The following is a 19,557-nucleotide window of genomic DNA, read 5'->3' on the forward strand; positions in this document are numbered from 1 at the left end:
AGAAATATTATCAGTTGGTTTAAAAGAAATTTAACCCGGATGCAAACCATGAACGTCGCGATTAGGAGGCATTCATACCACACGTCACAGACACTTACCGTCTCGTTTGAATATTCAATTAAAAGGTAAATTAGACCGAAACAGATCTTCTATATCAATGGCTCTACATTCCAACTGGAACTTGGCCTGCTTTTCAACTTAGTATTCTATTAGCATTTTCTCAGTTTTTAATTGACAGCTTTCTATGCCCGTCATTGCATGAATATGTATCTTGAGTGGCAAGTACAATGGATACCATGTTTTCCGGGTGTCGAGAAAGTTTCCAACTCGAAAACATCCTAGACCGGACCGTGAATCGAACTCGCCGTCTCCGCGTGATTTAAAAGAAAGACCACATCCTAGGCCACATCATGTGTTTCGCCTTATCTCGAGCAACCGTTGGATTGAAAAAAAATTATGCGAACAAAAATTAGATAAAATACAATTACTTTTACTTTCATTTTTTGGGAAATAATACGTTTTGAGAAAAATGATCTTCTCGGAATTAGTAAATATATTCTGGGAAACAAAATTCAGATAGTACAGTTTTTACAGTTTTTTTTTTCAGAAATTGTAAAGAACCTTAATCGTTGATAAAAATATTAATTATTAAAGTGTAGCCATCTAAATCATATTGAAATTATAACATATATAAATGTCAATAATAACTATTCTGAAAGAATTGTAATTTTTCTGAGTCGATATTATTTTCTATCAATTATGCCGAACGGCTTTACGCCAAGCGGCATACCCCCGATGTTTTTCTATGTATACATCAGAATTATTTGTCAATTTAATAAAATTCTCATTCCATTTAACTAGAAATTGTATTTTAAGATGATTTTCCAATGCTGTGCCATGGAACTTGTCAAAGTTAATGCCATCGGTTTTTGATCGTAATTCAGAAAAGTCCTAACCCGTACGGCTAACCGTTTTTAATTAAATTGCTTTTAGATTTTTTGAGAATAATTTCAAAAAGTTCTTCATAGCTTCTCCGTGCTTTTTTTGAGTATCATCATCTTGCTTCTTCTTCCTCATGTAACATCGAAATGACCAATAGATCTGTTCATAACATGTTATGTCATCAATCTCAATAATATCTAGCAATTCCAACCAATTCTAAAAGCGGTACCATTTCTCTCCGATTGACGGTACTTTTACTTCCCCGCAAAAACAAATGCAAATTTTGGCAACACTTTTCCTCCAAGTTTTTTTCCCTCTCAGAAATCGTGCTACGCCCCTCTCGAATTTTATTAGTCATATTTCGCAATCATCGACGACAACCCGAACTGGTGACAAAGCGAAGACTTTCGATTTATTAATCACTAGCACAAATCGATAGTTATCACACCTTGATGAGAAATGCTTGTTATTCTTCTGGCCATCTGGAAATACGGGACATACCACTCACGAGCGGGTTGTTATCGATTTCCTGATTTTCAGACACAGTCTACCAAACCAGTTCTAACTACAGCGGACTGGGAGTTTCCCGACACCCAGTCGACAGCAAACAGTTACCTCAAACACAGCGAATTATTATTGCATTTAATTGCACCTACCTTGCGAAGAATGTGAATCCTATTCCAAGGCGAAAAAATAACAGAGTGCTGATGACGAATGATGGATCCCCTTCAACTTTGATTTTCTCAAACTCCCTCTCCCGCACAAAAAACACTTGACTTCACTCAACCACGATCCGTCCTACTTTGTGCGCTGCCCACCGAAGACTGACAGCCGAAGTTCGAGCAGTGCGATGAAGTAACCTTTTTTTAACATCGCAGTTACGTAGCGTAAACATCGAACTGTCACATGAAGAGACGCGATGAAATCATGAAATAGGGTGACGTTCTGGTTTGAACAATCACGCATATCAAGCTATTGCTGGAATAAAGGCTGCCTTGGCTTACACCTTACACCTTAAAGACTACCTTACACCTCGGGAAAATTTTCCGCCGGATTTTGAACCCCGTGCATTTTAAATGGGGCTGGGATTTTGATTTTCCGTGCCCAAATCCCGAAAACATCGCATATGCAAAAATGCATGGGGAAAAAATCCGCGGACCAAATTCCCGAGGTGTAAGGTGGCCTTAAGGTAGCCTTAGAGCACCTCCACGGGAGTCCCCATCTGGGTCCCTATCGCTATTTCCGGGCCCTTTATAGAGACCCACTTCTACACCGGCGGTATCTAAAGGTAGCCTCACACCATTGACGAATACATAGACGGAGTGGTGGCCATTTTTTCGGGCACCACTATATACCCCTGGGGAGTGACGGATTACAATTATTACAATCACTCGACCATTGAGAAGCCCCTCAATTCAAATCACGTCAGTTTGACAACGTTGTCATTTCCATTTTTGTTTACACGGAGAACCTCGTAAACTCATTAAAGGGTAAATTTCCCCCCATTTTGAAGAATAAGTGGATCTACTCATATAAAGAGTAAAACATCTTTTACTCATAAATGAGTAAACGCAATATATGTCAAAAAATGTGGCTTATTTACCCATTTTTGAAAATTGGTTTTTGTTTAAAATGGGTAAAAAACTCTCATTTTTGAGAACGGAGATATAATGAAAAATAATAAAAATGGGATTTTTTTGCGTATTCAAAGATAAGTACAACAAATGAAATGCTAAAGCTCATTTATTTATTTTACCATACATATCGTTAAGTTCTATTCAAGAATATGTTAATACAATGATATTTTTTTAATCCCTAGGCAACCCTCATCGTGGCGTTGTCGAGGATGCACTTCCATCGGTTACGATCCTAATTAATCAAAACAACGAACTATAGGTTATTGACACTCAATTTAAAATGTTTTCAATTACTTACGTCCAAGTTTCTCCATGATCTCCGCGTACAAGTAAATAATAATAAATCTAGAACACCACAACACGCAGCAGGCAGCTTAATTTTAATAAAAACTTTCAAAGACGTTTTTCACCCATTTATGGGTTTAAAAACAAACGTTTTTGAAGCTGGTCACCATTCTCAAAATGGGTGTTTTTTCACCCATTTCAAGTTGTCAAATTTTCCCCATTTTCTGACAGCCCAATACAGGATCAAAAAATGGTTAAATTTTTACTCATTAATGAGTTTACTTATCTATCCGTGTACCTCCTGTTTCTGATTCAAAAATCAATTCGGCATCAACATTTCAAAAGGGCGGAACTGACAATTGTAAACAAATCTAGTTTTCATTGTAATTAGATATAAAACATCAAAATTAATAATCTAAATCAATATGTTTCATAAAAATATCTAATACTATATCCGCACTACGGCCGAATAACATGTTTTTCGCGCTTTGGTGTTATTCGGCCAATAACATGTTTTTCAAAGGTAATATTCCCATACATTTCTGACAGCCGAATAACACCTTTGAATAACATGTTATTGCGAATAACATGATACAACTGATCGAATTTGCTGCTCGACTGAAGGCCGAAGGCCCTGCGCATTTTCCTCGACATCAATTCTCGCTTAACTTTTCAAAAGTAACATTTTTTTCATGAATTAATTTGAATAGCACAATCAAAAGCTTTCATGTTGTTCTGTTGATTGCGCTATTCAAATTAATTCATGAAAAAAATGTTACTTAGGACCTTTTGAAAAGATAAGCGAGAATTCCACTTGTCATTTCAAGTCCAATTAGAATGTTATTTTCGATTTCTTGTTTTGTTTCTCAGGTTTTGTTTTTCTCTGTTTAGTTTTTTAGTTTAGTTTGAAAATTGCTTAGAAAATGGTAAATTCTGACGATAAGAATTTTAATTTGATGGGCTACAGCTCTTCGATTAACCTACGCCGAATGGAGTATCCTCCACTGGACTCGATCCTGGGCCAATCGCTTCCAGTCGCCCGGAACATTGAGCGCCCTCCGGTCCTCTTCAACTGCAAAAAGCCATCGTGCCTCGAAGCCTGCGGCCTCTTCCGGGTTCAAATTGTTGGTTGACGATAATAAACTCAAAATAGAAGGTTGGTATTTGTTAAACCCAATCATAGTCTAATTTAATAAAATAATATTGTTAATAATTCTGTTTTCAGGTGAAAAAGTCTCAAATTTCCTGTAAGTATCTTCTCAATCAAACGAATGGTCATTGTGTATTTGTGAATTTGGAAAATTTTGCGGACCGAGGAAGAAGGCCGGATTCAATGATTTATTCACTGTATGACATTGGTGATGTCTATAAAGTGATAATAATTATGCCCGAATGTGCCGGATCTTGATTCGAAGCAGGGACTGTGTCCAGTAAGTACTGCAACCACTGCAACGGGACCGGAAAACAGGTGACAATTAGCTTATCGATTTTTGATGCGTTCCACCTGTCGCTAATGCCAAGGTGCACGAAGTTTCGTCAAATATCCGTGCCCGGAAGCGGCGGTAAAGGACTGATGGCCCTGAGAGAGCGGATGACTATGTACGTGTGACGGCGTTGGGGTTGGACATGCTGTACAAATGCGTGGAAACAAGAACGGCAAAGATAGCACGCTTTTACAAAAATATTATAATAGACAACTTTAAATACAAATGGATTGGTACTTAAATCGTAATTTAATTCAAAATATATACCGATAATGAAAATTTATATTTGCAGTTCTTCTCAAATCCGGTTTAGCTGGTATCAACTTTCGTCTGGCTTTCATTCGCAATTCGATGTAGTACGCAAATGGTTTATCTACCCCTACCCTATCGGCTGATATGAAATGTTTTTTTCCCTACATCCTGTCGAGGATGTTCGGGACATCGACACTTATGAGTCCAGGATGCCGTTTGTCCAGACCATAATGTGACTATCACTGGAAATTTGAAGGATCGTCCTCAGGAGGAAAACAGTTCGAAGGCTTGAAAAATATAAGCAGTTACCGTTCATAGCAACAAAAACTCACTGACAGATGGGCAAATTGTCGCAGAATTCTCTGACCTTGATATGGAGGCTATTCGGGCGATTCGATTGAAACCATACTCGTTCTGCTCTTTGTGTCACATAATCATCGGCCTGTGTTCAGACCAGATTCAACAGTAATAATTTTTGTTAGCTTCATTAGAGAGACTTGCAAAATGAAATTGTAACAGATTAACTGCAATAAGATAGAACTAAATAAATTTTACGATTGAGTAAAACTAAATTGAAATTGCGTACCTCATGAAATTGAATTCAAATTACACTGAAATTAAAGTAAAAATAGTATAAAACAAGATAAAAGTTAAAATAGCACTAAATGAATTAAAATTTAATCAATTAATTTAGACCTACATATATTTAAAATTATATTAATCTGAATTTAAATTAGAATTAAATTGAAAAAGACTTTTTTAGTCTTTATTAAGGTGTTTTTTTTAATCTACAGACTAAGTTCAACACCGGTGAAAAAGACATTCTCATTGTTTGTTTTCAGCATTGGCAACGATACATAATAATTATATATACTGCCTATAGGCATATGATCGCATATTAGTCCCTTTTGGAAAAACATCAAATGGAGTAAATGAGGAACCAACATCAAGCCTACTTGTCCCATCTTGAAAATGACTGCACATGAGTCCAATTATTAAGGAACAAGGAACTCATAAGGTCATTTTCCATCTAAGGTGAACTGGCTTGATATTTTTTCCGACTTTTGAACAAACATTCCTATTTAACAATTGCATTCGATAATACTGTGATGAATATGACCGTTACAGAAGTTTTTAAGTAATGATTGATATAAAAAAAATATAAGTAATAATTTGATAGAAACAAAATGAGATTTTACAATGAACCGAATAGAATGAGAAAATCATTTCTGATGATGACCAGTTTATATATTCACTTATTCTTTCGGACAGAATTAAGAAAATGAGAAAAAAAATCAGCTCTTTTAGTGGAATGTCTTCAACTGTCTAAGACGAGTTTAGAACTTTCCAATTAATTCCACCCCGTTTTGTTATCTTTCCAGATACGACCTCAACTGTGAGGCCGTCTCCAGTGCCTTGTACGTATCTGGAAAGATAACAAAACGTGGTGGAATTAAAAGTGAAACTAGACCAGACAGTTTAAGAAAATGAGTTAGTGACTTTCGGTAGAAGGTATAGGATTGCAAGAATAATTTGTTTAAAAAAAAGTTATACCTTAAAATCAAAATTATTGCAAAACAATAACAAGGGTGTCATTTCATTTCAAGGAATATTGCTTAAATATAATTTTAAAATGATCAAAATAATTTGTTTAATTGTTGTTAAAATAATAAATTGTTATATTTATTTTATTCTCTTATTTTAAATACTTTACTGTCATAAGTTTTCAGATGTTACGCTCATTGAAACGGAGGGAGGGTTGATCATCTTCGTTTAGGATCATTCGATATGTAATGTATAGTCTAGTGCTGTTGATATCTGTTTTGAAAGCTTCTCAACCTAGTTCAGCAAACGAAGGTAAGCCCTGTTGTATGAAAAAAGAAGAAAAACATTAAAAAATGTATGTAATTAATTTAAAATAATTTTGCCTTACCACTTGGCCTGGGTATTTGTTCTGGAAATCGAAGTTCTGAGTTTCGTCAAGGCGCAAGGCATATATAGTCCCGAGCCTCATGTCGATGATTTTTGACAATTTTGATTTCCTTTCAGAAATATGTCTAAAATTGTTTTGTATTTCTCCATGTAAAATGAGTTTGAAAAATTCAACAGCATATTACTTAAGTTGGAGAAAGCTGACATGGAACGCTTATGCAAATAGGGGCAGCATTTGGTCAATATCTAGCTTTCGATCTGGGGTGTTGCCGTTCGTTAAACTCCACCGACTAGTTGTTGATACCTACTTATCTGCATGCTGTTATTTTTTGTTGTGGTCAGAAAATCCTTTGAGTCGTCATTCGTCTTTCAAATCGGTGCCGAATATTCCGTCGTCGTCATAGGCATCAAATTTGCCAGTGGTGCTCCCCGTATTGGAGTCCTAAAAGAATTGATTTGATTTGATATTCGTAGTCGGGGCCGCGACGATACTCACCTTTCGTCAAAACCTCCACTGCGCTTTGAAAACGATGGTGTTGTTCCGTTATCAGCAAAATCGATACGAATACGACGATCCGGTGCCCCTAACGGGAATCCACGCATTTCCTTCACAGCAGCCGTAGCAGCATCAATAGAATCCTACAGAATGTAGGCATGGGTGTCCCCTTTGTTATATTCGATTTTTTTGATGGCACCAAAACGGTCGAACTCACGCTCCAACTGAGTAACCGAAGTCCATGCGCCAAGACCACCAACCCAAATTCTGGTCGTCGGAGTAGCTTTACCGTATCCTATCTTGCGCTGGAACTTGGCAATGTACTGACCGGACAACTCAACCTTAGCTCGGTGAGCCATGTCCAACGTTTGGTAACGAACAAAAGCATTTCCAGTTCCTGTCGAAACGACGTCGCAAGGTGAGGGAGAAAAACAAACAGACAAACTGTCAAAACGTCAAGAGGGGTAAGTCAGCGCTTGTAAAATATTTATGTAATTCGTCACCCACGAGGGGTATTTTCTTCAAAATGAAGAAGAAGACATGGTGCTCGATTTTCTGATGGCTTTGTACCGGACATTTCGGTCTATGTATTCGTCAATGCTCACACCTCGGGAATTTGGTCCGCGGAATTTTTCCCCATGCAATTTTGCGTCTGCGATGTTTTCGGGATTTGGACACGGAAAATCAAAATCCCGGCCCCCTTTAAAATGCACAGGGACAAAAATCCGGCGGAAAATTTTCCCGAGGTGTAAGGTGGCCTTAAGGTAGCCTCACACCTCGGGATTTTGGTTCGCGGAATTTTTCCCCATGGATTTTTACATATGCGATGTTTTCGGAATTTGGGCGCGGAAAATCAAAATCCCGGCCCCAATTAAAATGCACGTGGACCAAAATCCGGAGGAAAATTTTCCCGAGGTGTAAGGTAGCCTTTAAACGGGAATGTAAAATAAGAACGCAACTCAAAATTAGCCGTGAGTTTCCAAATTTAGCGCCCCATACTGGGTTGCTAAATTTCCATACAGAGTTGCTATTTCGTGAAACGTCACTTTGGTATAGATAAAAAAAATTGCAGAAAATCTGTTTTCTTGTTCAGAACAATTCCGGCGTAAATGAAATAGCAAGGGAAATATTCAATTTTTTTGATCTAGCGCCCCAGTTCAACTCCGCGAAGAAGTAATTATACTAGTGGATCAGGTATGATGAGGAGCGATGCGCACGGACGCCCGCTAGAGTCCGAAATTTTCATGGATTTTCGCTAAAGAAAATTTTACTGTTTTTCTTTAGCAAGTTGTTCTAAGGAGGAGGTCTTCCAGGTGCTTCCAGGAATCCCTCAGAAGGTTGCTTGAGTGATTGTTCAGTATTTTCGGCCAGAAAATCTCCCGCAAGTTTCTATTTTCTGCCATTCATTTGAACATGATTTGCTTTGGAAATTCATCATAGTATCCCTGGAAGATTTCTGCGGGAGTTCCCAAGCAATCTTTAAGTTTTTTTTAAAAGAATTTTTGGCAGTTGTCCCAGAATAGTTTTAAGATTTCTTCCAGAATCTCTCGGGATTTTTTTTATTGGAACTGCCCTATAATTTCTTTTGTGATTTCATTTGAAAACTTAGTAAGTTTTCCCAAGAAAATTCTTTGGATTCTTTCGGATGTTGTTACAAAATTGTTTGTCTGGGACATTCTTCAGAGAAAAAAAATGTGGAAGCATTCCTGCAAGATTTTGTCAAGAGATTCCTGTAGGAAACTGGTGGGAATTGCAGGAGGAATTTCTTTGACTGCAAGTAGTACAAATCTCCGAAATAAATTTCCAGGAGGAAGGAATAATGTTGAAAATAAAAAAAAGAAAAAAGTTTGATGACGGGTCTCCAGCTAGCCTTATGAGCAAATCGTAGAATTGCCCTCCGGATTCCCGATTCTGTTGATTTCAAATGGGCTCCTTAAGCATCCAGTTTTCCGCAAGCGGTAATGGCCGCCAGCTTGCCTGCGGGTTAGTCTCTGATTTGATGTTTCTGGAGGTCAACTGCACCCACCATTCGAGCATTTTGATCAATGTGGTATATAAGAAGGCTTGAATTCGCCGAATCAGCACCTTCTTATATGCAACATTGGTCAAAATGCTCGGAGCGATGGGTGCAGTTGACCTCCAGAAACGTCAAATCAGAGACTGACCCGCAGGCAAGCTGGCGGCCATTACCGCTCGCGGAAAACTGGATAGTTGTCACACAAAATACATACTCATGCAATGACTGGCACAGAAAAGCTTTCAATTGATAACTGAGAAAATGCTTATAGAGTACTAAGTTAAGCAGTTAGCCAAGTTCCAGTTGGAATGTAGAGCCATTAAAGAAGAAAATAACTACTTTTAGCAACGCCCGGTGAGAACTCAATATGTTTACGAAGTCGCTATACCTAGAACAGAAACCACTGGTGGGAAGATGGGGCGCTATCCTAAAATAGCACTCGAGAAGGAGCGCTATAATAAGAATAGCGATGAGGACTCCCGTGGAGGTGCTCTTACACCTCGGGAATTTGGTCCATGGATTTTTTCCCCATGCATTTTTGCATATGCGATGTTTTTGGAATTCGGACACGGAAAATCAAAATCCCGGCCCCATTTAAAATGCACGGGGCTCAAAATCCGGCGGAAAATTTTCCCGAGGTGTAAAGGCTACCTTTACACCTCAGGAAAATTTTCCGCCGGATTTTGGTCCCCGTGCATTTTAAATCAAAATCCCGCACCCAAAAAAATCTGCACGTTGTTTCCACCTGAAAAAGTACGTAGATTTTTTCCACCTGAAATTCACGTAACTTTTACCTGATTTTTCGATAGAATTTTCATTCTACGTGAAAATTAGGTAAGTTCTACCTGAGTTTTGGATAGAATTCACCGGACATGTAAGTTTCACCTGAATTTTTCTGAAGCATTTGCAGCTACGTGTGCACGTAATATGTACCTGAAAATTCAGGTGGAAACAACGTTTAGATTATTTGGAGTGCGGCCCCCTTTAAAATACACGGGGACCAAATTCCGGCGGAAAATTTTCCCGAGGCGGAGGTGTAAAGGCTGCCTTACACCTCGGAAAAATTTTCCGACGGAATTTGGTCCCCGTGTATTTTAAAGGGGGCCGGGATTTTTATTTTCCGTGCCCAAATTCCGAAAACATCGCATATGCAAAAACACATGGGGAAAAAATCCGCGGACCAAATTCCCGAGGTGTGAGGCTACCTTACGGCAGCCTTAAAGGACCAGACCAACTCACGTCGCTTCCAGCAATTCTCTTTCGTTTCCGTCGATATGCAGTGGCGGTTAGTTCGGATATCCAAGAGATGTTCCATCAGATTCGGATTTGTGATGAGGATAAGAACTCTCAACGTTTCCTTTGGCGCGCCCAGACTTCCGAGGAGCCAACGATCTACTTGATGGATGTAGCTACCTTCGGAAGTACCTGCTCGCCAGCTTCAGCGCAATTCGTCAAGAACAGAAATGCTGAACAGCATCACGAGCTCTATCCAGAAGCAGCAACGGCGATTGTCCACGATCACTACGTGGACGATTACCTAGCGAGTTTCGGCTCGGAGGAAGAGGCAGCGAAAGTGGCGAGCGAGATACGTCACGTACACGGAAACGGAGGATTCAAGCTACATAACTGGCGGTCGAATAGTAGCAAGGTACTGGAGCAGTTGGGGGAGGTACAGCATGAATCAGATAAGCAATTATGCGTACCCGACGGAGAGAGTTCCGAGAGGGTTCTTGGGATGTTGTGGAGTCCTACGACCGACGAGCTGAGGTTTTCTACACAGATGAGCGGCGAGGTGCAAGGATTAATTCGCACAGCCACTCGACCAACAAAGCGGCAAGTGTTACGGTGTGTCATGACTCTATTTGATCCTTTAGGTCTGCTCTCACCTTTCATTATCCATGGAAAGGTCCTCATACAGGACATGTGGCGGAAAGGCACTGGGTGGGACGAACAAGTTAGTGACGACGTGTACTTGAAATGGCAGCGGTGGATCCAAATGATCGAGTATATAACAACCGTGCGAATTTCCAGGTGCTATTTTCCTCAAGCCAATAAGGAGACCTATGAACGCTCCGAATATCATGTGTTTGTCGACGCCAGCGAAGTTGCGTACTCTTGCGCGATATACCTACGTGCGGTTGACAAAGAGGGAGACCCAAAATGCTGTCTGATTGCCGCTAAATCTAAGGTTGCCCCGCTGAAACCATGGTCGATTTCCAGACTAGAACTGCAAGCCTGCGTATTAGGTCCACGGTGGGTAAAGTTCATCAAAGAAAATCATGAAATCGCGATTTCCAGGGTAGTTTTCTGGACGGACTCCAGAACGGCATTGTCGTGGATCGAGTTCGATCCACGGAATTATCGACAATTCGTATCGTTTAGAGTAGGCGAAATATTGGAATACACTACAATCACTGACTGGCGGTGGGTACCGTCAAAAAGCAATCCTGCAGATGAGGCAACGAAATGGGGCAGCGGTCCATACTTCAACCATGAAAGTAAGTGGTTTCAGGGACCAAGATTCCTATGGCTACCGGAAGGCGAATGGCCACGTTCAGAAGATCGGCCAACTGACACTACCGAAGAGATGCGTGCTTCTGTCCTGCACCACTGCTCGTATAAGCCAACGATCGAGTTCGATCGGTTTTCTTCTTGGAATCGATTACAACGGGCTACAGCGTACGCTCTGCGGTTCGTACACAATACGGCCAAGAAGCAGTCGAGATACACCGGACAGCTCCAACAACCCGAGCTTCGCGCAGCAGAAATTGCCATCTTAAAGTTGGTCCAACATGAGTCGTATCCGGACGAGATTGCTGCATTATCTATCAAAGCTCCGAACGAGACAAGACAGGACGCCATTGATAGACATAGTCCCATCTATCGGCTTCTTCCTATGATGGATAACAATGGAATGCTACGCGAACGTGGCCGGATCGGAGCAGCCAAAGAAATCAGCTACATCGTGCGCTATGCCATTATTCTTCCGCGGAATCATCATGTGACGGAGCTACTAATACTCCACTACTGTTATCGACACAGCGTTCCTTTTCGCAAATTCTATGGGTTAATTTATTACAAACGAAAAGGTCATCAACCCAAATCTCCACATCCCAAAAGAAGGGACATATCTTACACGAGCGCAACAAGTGCGCTAGAATTTGCTAAGGAAAAAGGTTCAATTTCATCCTTCCCCGAAATAGCTACCGGGTGACGGCATTTAAACCACTTCGAGTGGAATACGATAGGGAGAGATCGTAGGAGAAATGCAATGCTCTTGCAATACAACAAGCACGCACAAGCTTAGGCGTGAGCGGTTGCGCCCAGCTGATAAGTGCATACAAGGCATTGGGCCTGCTTTGCTTAGGCGGCTAGCGCATAAGAAGATGGGAAAGGAAAAAAGGGTCATAAATTTTCGACCATAATTACTCTTGCGTCGGAGGTGATGGTACGTCTCGTTTTCGGTGGAAAGTAAACAACTGCCACCGCAAGTTTATTATAAGGGACAAACTGATCTTGTGTGCTACCGTTCCATGTAACGGGGCCCGAGAAAATGCACCGTCAGTCCAAGGGACGATCACCCGGCAGGGTAATAAAATTCCCAAAAATAATCGAACAATGATAGCGCTGCCGTTCCTAATGCAGCTAGAATATGCCTTACTGCTGTTGGGTGCAACTGAGAATTTAAATGAAGTACCGCGTATGCATTTCTCAGGTTCGATTAGACTCCGTGACTTAAGAAAGTAATAAAATTGGAACGCGTGTTCTATTCTGGTAGCTATTCCAGGGGAGATAGTTTTAGGAATTGAGACGTCAGAAATGACATCTCTTTCTAGCCTTAGAGTTAAGAGGAGCCCAGTAGGGGCTCAATCTAGTATATAAGGAAAATCATTTCGTTGAATAAAACAGACTTTACCAGACTTTGTAGTGCGTTGGATCTAAACGTGTCTCATTTCTTCAAGTCTCACTTCCTTAGCCTTTGACATAATACTTTGAAAGGTGATATTGGCACCGCTCTATAGTCGGTAAACAGGCCCTTTCCAGTACTTATGTCAAACGCAGGATTGACTACACTATCCAAGTAAATCTGATAAATTACAAACACTCTCGGAAGAGGATATTGACACCGCTCCATAGACGGTACTCAGGCCCTTCCCAGTGTTTATTGTTTATTAGATAATCTCATTAAGTTTTAGACTTGTTTCTAAAACTTAAGAGGAAAGGATTTTGTCGCTTGTAATGGCGCTAGTTCTCTACGCGAATTCCATTTTTTTTTATAAAGTCCCGGTACGTAAGGTCATCCTTCGCGAATAAGTTTTAACGCGACGTTAGTCGTGTCTTTAACCATCAATTACTCTTTTGGACGCTACATCGGTGGTATCCAAATTAGAAGTACATTAGTCCTTTCGTCCGCGACATGGTGGCTCCAGAGCGAGGAATGTAGTGAAACGCGCGCGTGTGCAAGTGAAGTGTAATAAAAGCTGCAACCAGAGGAGTAAGCTGCAAAGATAAAAAGGTATAATCCATCAAACCGAAAAGTTATATATCACAGTATTGTATCAAGGTTGACGGCACCATTAAGCCGACAAGTATAAAGGCGGTAAGCCAAAATAAGGTTGACGACACCTACGTTACAAGTCGATAAAAGGTTGACGACACCTACGTTACAAGTCGATAAGAGGTTGACGACACCTACGTTACAAGTCGATAAGGTTGACGACACCTACGTTACAAGTCGATAAGAGGTTGACGACACCTACGTTACAAGTCGATAAGAGGTTGACGACACCTACGTTATAAGTCGATAAGGTTGACGACACCTACGTTACAAGTCGATAAGAGGTTGACGACACCTACGTTACAAGTCGATAAGGTTGACGACACCTACGTTACAAGTCGATAAGAGGTTGACGACACCTACGTTACAAGTCGATAAGGTTGACGACACCTACGTTACAAGTCGATAAGAGGTTGACGACACCTACGTTACAAGTCGATAAGGTTGACGACACCTACGTTACAAGTCGATAAGGTTGACGACACCTACGTTACAAGTCGATAAAGGTTGACGACACCTACGTTACAAGTCGATAAGAGGTGACGGCACCTACGTTACAAGCCGCATAAACTTTACGGGTAAATGTCTGACCCTATAGAAGACATCAAAGATTTAACAGCATACTTTAACGAAATCGATTATAGATTTCAAATAGTCAAACTATCAAAAAGATATAAACGCTGGCATAGAAAGCCTATTGCTTCGGGGACAAATTCAGAATCAAAGAGATTTAAATTAATTCTGTGGCCTGGAACAATTAAACAACAAATAGTTTTCCAGAGCATTCAGAAATACTATTACGAAGATAGACCGCTATCTCGCAAATTAAAAGAATTAATTAAAATTGAAGAATTAGAACAGTGTCTTAAGACCTGTAAGATTTAAAAAAAAAAGATGGCTAAGAAAACAACAAAATCCATGTTTACCATCAATGATAATGGGCATTGTCGTCTATGTACGCGCCCTGATGATGTCCAAGACATGGTCCAATGTGACCACTGTGATAGATGGTTTCACATTGGATGTGTAAAACTGAATACCCTTCCGACACCAGAGGATAATTGGAATTGTTTCTATTGCGAGAAAGAACGCAAGGAACTTTCTGATATTAAATTACAACTTATGACAATTCAAAAGGAGCTCGAAACACGAGCAAAGGCTCAGAAAGGTGCTGAGATCCATGCAACCTCTCTGGAGTTAGAGTTAGAGGATGTAAAAAACGAGCTAGAAGAGAAGAGCAAAGTAGAAGATGCAAAACAGGATGTCTTAAAGGATTTAGCGGAAGTTTTACAACGATCCCGTCTAAAATCTCCTTCGGAGGATTCTCTTCATGAGAAAGAAGAAAAGATTTCCGAAGGAAAGGTACTGTCAGTTCTGATGAAAAGACAGTTAGGGAAGATCCATTAATTACGTAACGCAAAAATTGGGATTTTTCAACCCCCCCTCCCCCCTATGTCACACTTTTTGTATGAAGCGTCTGAACTTTTTGTATGAGTTGTCACACTTCACTGGACCCCCCCTCCCCCCTCTAAGCGTTACGTAATTTGTGGACGTTCCCTTACAAACATTGCCAACCTTTTCTGGAGTAGCCAGAGAATGGCCCATATTCAAGAGACGTTTTATGGAAACCACTGAATCAGGAGAATATTCTGATTCAGAAAATTTAATTCGCCTTCAGCAAGCTTTGACTGGATCCGCTGCAAAAAGCGTCCAAGCACTTATGTTGGATCCAACCAACTTAAAACAAATCTTGGATAGGCTCGAACGTCAGTTCGGTCAATTCAAAAAGGTATATAAGGAGTTAAGAGATGATATCGAGCAGGTGCGATCTTGCGGACCTTACACAGTGATCGAATTAGCCGATACTTTAGAGAACTTAGTTTCTCACTTACAGGCTATGAATCAAACCGAATACTTACGAGATCCACGTTTAATTGAGGAAATTGTTTCCAAACTCCCTTACGAACAGCAAGTAAGATGGTTGGAATTGGTTCAACAAAACCTTAAGTCGGGGAAACCCATTATGACTCTCAAGGAATTGTTAGACTTTATCAAACCTAGAGCCGATATTCAGAGAGAGATGTCAAGACAGCCTCTAGATAGACGCAATAGGATCAATTTTCATCAAGAATCCTACTCTCGATGCTTCATTTGCAGTGGGGCACATGGGGTAGAACATTGCTCTGCTTTTAAGGCTCTAACACCATGGGAACGTAGTCAGAAGACTCGAGCCAAAAGGGCATGTATTACATGTCTGAAAAAACATGGAGGAATATGTAAAACATTAAGGAAATGTGGAATCCATGGTTGCCAAGGAAAGCACCACAAAATGTTGCACTTCAGTCGTGCACCTCCAGTTAAAAGAGAAAATGATAAACAAGACTCAGCCAAGGGCGCTGAAAACAAGCCATTAGTAGCCCGCACAAACTTGCATCACCAATTCACGACGCAAGTATTCTACCAAATTATTCCCGTGACCTTAAAGAATAATGAATATAAGATTCAAACCTTTGCGTTTATCGACCCAGGTTCTTCATTAACTTTGATCGACAAACACTTGGCGGATCAATTACATTTAGCTGGGACACCAGCCCCGCTAAAGATTACTTGGACTCAAAACTTCTCCAAAGTAGAGGGAGCAAGTCGTAGAGTGTATTTCGATATACAAGGCTCTAACGGTAACCAACACCGCTTGAGCAATGTAAGGACAGTCGAGAATTTGCAGTTACCAATGCAAACCATTGACTATCCAGATATGTGTCAAGATTTTCCGTACCTAAGCGGACTTCCAATCGCAAGTTTCAAGCGAGCTCAACCGAGACTATTAATCGGTCTCAATCATAGCCATTTGATGTTACCATTAAATCGACGTTCCCTGGGTTCCAATAAACCTATGGCAATAGAAACGCCATTAGGTTGGTTAATTTTCGGCAATGTGAGCGAAGAGGTTCATGATAATCACATTATGATAATTCAAGAAGAAGAAGAAGAAATGAATAGGATGATAGAGAATTATTTTTCAATTGAAAATTTTGGGGTAAAATTCGAGAAACTTCCAGAGCCTAAAGAGGTGTCTAGAGCTAGAGAAATAGTAGCTAAGACACTTAAATACGATGGAAGTCAATACGAAATTGGACTGTTGTGGAAGCAGGACAATTTAAACTTCCCTGAAAGTTATTCCCAAGCCTTTAGACGCTTAAATAACCAGGAATCAAAATATTCCGGAAATCAGGATATCCAAAATTGGATGAACAACACTATACGAGAATATGAAGAAAAAGGATACGCAAGGAAAATCTCCGATAAAGAATTTAGTGCCTGGGAAAAGGAGATTTACTATTTGCCACATTTTATAGTGATCAACAAAAATAAGCCTATACCAAAACCTAGGTTAGTCTTTGATGCAGCAGCAAAAACCACGGAGTATCATTCAATTCAGCCCTTGTATCCGGACCAGATGCTACGATATCTTCCTTCGGGGTCTCGTTGAGATTCCGAGAAGGTAAAATAGCCGTAGTGGGTGACATAAAGGAAATGTTTTGTCAAGTGAAAATAAGTAAGGAAGATCAAAGGAAGCAATGCTTTTATTCCGAAATTTTGACAAAACTAAAACCCCAGATGTATATGTTATGCAAGTAATGACATTCGGGGCAACATGCTCTCCGGCTTGTGCGCAGATAGTTAAAAATCATAACGCAGAGTTGTACAAGCATTCTAAACCAAAGGCTGCCTTAGCTATAGTGAAGCAACATTATGTAGATGACTACATTGACAGCTTCACAGATTTAAAAGATGCCATAGGGACCGTTAAGGATGTAATTGAAATACACCAAAGGGCAAATTTCTTCATTCGTAATTTTGTATCCAATAATCAAAACCTAATAAATGCGCTACCTAAAGAAAGAGTTCAAGGCAGTACAGTCAGATTATTTGAAGATAAGGACAGCGCCGAAGAAAAAATACTTGGAATATTTTGGAACACAGCTCAAGACAATATTTGACAATATCTCGAAATTACCAATAGATCTGGTAAATATGTCCAGACATCCAACTAAAAGGGAGGTACTATCATTTGTCATGAGTGTTTATGACCCAATGGGTCTTATATCTAACTTGACAATTCATGGGAGGATACTAATGCAATTTCTCCACATTGAAACAAAAGATTGGGATACAGCAATAAGTGATGAAAATCACAAAAAATGGCAACAATGGTGTGAAGCTATCCAGCAGACCACTAACATCAAGATACCAAGGCAAATGTTGGGAGATTTATCCCAGACATTTGAAATACATACATTCGTTGATGCTTCTGAATATGCTTACGCAGCTGTATGCTATATGAGAGGAATTGGAAAACATAACCAGACAATAAGTGTACGACTTATAGCTTCAAAGGCTAGAGTTGCACCTATACAAAAGCTCACAATTCCAAGATTAGAATTGCAAGCTGCAGTCCTAGGGACACGTCTTACGGAGACGATAATATCCGAGCTTCGCATAACTCCAATAAGAATTGTTTATTGGTCTGATTCACAAACAGTGCTATCCTGGATTAAGTCAGACCACAGACGCTATAAACATTTCGTTGCCAACCGCATTGGAGAGATCCTTGAAGTCTCCACAATAGATCAATGGCGGTATGTACCTACGTCACAAAATCCAGCAGATGAGGCAACGAAATGGGTTACCGGAGATTCCAAATGGTTCTCCGGACCAAAGTTTCTAAAGGACGATGAAGCTCTGTGGCCAAAATCCAAATACACGCCACAAACCACCGAAGAAATCAGAAATGTTATTCTAACTCACACTCATGTGCAGGACATATTTGAATGTATTCAAGAAGATAGATTCTCGAACTGGAATAAGTTTGTTCAGCACGTAAGTTTGCTGAAAAGAATCGTGCTACGAATCTGTAAGAAGAAACACAATAACATAGTTACTTACTCAGACAGACAAAATGCCGAGTGGTCAATTATTCGAAAGGCCCAGTGGCAAGAGTTCCCAAACGAAATTGAAGAACTTCAACAAAATGGTTGTGTAAAGCCATCAAGTAGCATAGCATCATTAGTACCCTATTTAGATGAATTTGGGATTATGCGATCTTTAAGTCGCTATCATAACAGCTCTGCAATCCCATCCTCTGCTCGTGTTCCGATAATTCTTCCATATAATAATCACATTACATCTCTAATTATGAAACATTATCATGAGAAATATCTACACCAAAGCGACAATGTTGTCATAGGGGCGGTACGTCAGAAATTCTGGATAATAAGAGCTAGGCAAGTTCTGCGATCTATCAAAAGAGATTGTCAGAAATGCAAAAATGATAGAGCTAAACCTGTAATACCTCAAATGGCAAACTTACCTCCATGTAGAGTCGATATGTATACATATCCCTTTACACATACTGGAGTCGATTACTTCGGACCATTAGAAGTTCAAGTAAAACGATCAATTGAAAAGAGATGGGGAGTTATATTTACTTGTATGACTACAAGAGCTACTCATCTGGAATTAGCAGAGAAATTAGACACAGATGCCTTCTTAGTATGTTTAAAAAATTTCCAGAATCGTCGAGGGAAGGTTAAGCATCTTTATAGTGACAACGGCACTAACTTTGTAGGAGCTGATCGTGAGATGAAGGAGCAACTATCTGAAATCAATAAGATAATGGGAGGAGGTACGGCTGCTTCTTTAGAAATTGAATGGACATTCAACCCTCCTGCTGCTCCACACTTCGGAGGAGCTTGGGAACGTCTGATTCAAATAATTAAGAAATGTCTTAAAGAAATTCCAGCTTGCCGACAGGGGCACAAACCCACAGTAGAGGAGCTGAGAGCCGCTTTAATACAAGCAGAATTTATTCTGAATTCTAGACCTCTCACACACATTCCTCTAGAAAGTTCAGACGATGATCCTTTGACACCGTTTCACTTTTTGATAGGAAG

The 19,557-nt window shown here is 40.0% G+C and overlaps 2 protein-coding genes and 2 long non-coding RNA genes across 11 annotated transcripts in view; 2 read left to right on the plus strand and 2 right to left on the minus strand.

Moving 5' to 3' along the window:
* LOC134223977 (V-type proton ATPase 116 kDa subunit a 1-like) overlaps positions 1–1,766 on the minus strand; it is a 68,805-nt gene extending 67,039 nt beyond the window's left edge. For all 8 annotated transcript variants that reach the window (XM_062703257.1, XM_062703222.1, XM_062703242.1 and 5 more), the window contains exon 1: positions 1,599–1,766. The gene's annotated coding sequence lies outside the window, so the exon portion shown is untranslated. The remainder of the gene's footprint in view (positions 1–1,598) is intronic.
* A 1,950-nt stretch (positions 1,767–3,716) lies between these two features.
* LOC134208276 (uncharacterized) lies at positions 3,717–6,004 on the plus strand. The gene is made up of 3 exons (XR_009978586.1): positions 3,717–4,020; positions 4,090–4,581; positions 4,641–6,004. It is a non-coding gene; the product is annotated as an uncharacterized LOC134208276 (long non-coding RNA).
* A 315-nt stretch (positions 6,005–6,319) lies between these two features.
* On the minus strand, positions 6,320–7,393 carry LOC134208277 (uncharacterized). The gene is made up of 3 exons (XR_009978587.1): positions 7,029–7,393; positions 6,534–6,974; positions 6,320–6,464 (listed from the first exon to the last, which is right to left on the minus strand). It is a non-coding gene; the product is annotated as an uncharacterized LOC134208277 (long non-coding RNA).
* A 2,958-nt stretch (positions 7,394–10,351) lies between these two features.
* LOC134206091 (uncharacterized) lies at positions 10,352–12,259 on the plus strand. The gene has a single exon (XM_062681786.1). It carries the CDS (start codon positions 10,352–10,354, stop codon positions 12,257–12,259), a length of 1,908 nt encoding a protein of 635 aa, XP_062537770.1.
* Positions 12,260–19,557: the final 7,298 nt, after the last annotated feature.

The sequence above is a fragment of the Armigeres subalbatus genome, chromosome 1, assembly GCF_024139115.2.
Source record: "Armigeres subalbatus isolate Guangzhou_Male chromosome 1, GZ_Asu_2, whole genome shotgun sequence".
In the NCBI taxonomy this organism is placed as follows: Eukaryota; Metazoa; Arthropoda; class Insecta; order Diptera; family Culicidae; genus Armigeres; species Armigeres subalbatus.

Coding starts and splice junctions, on each gene's coding strand:
- LOC134206091 (XM_062681786.1), top strand. CDS start 10,352: ATGTTCCATCAGATTCGGATTTGTGATGAGGATAAGAACTCTCAACGT.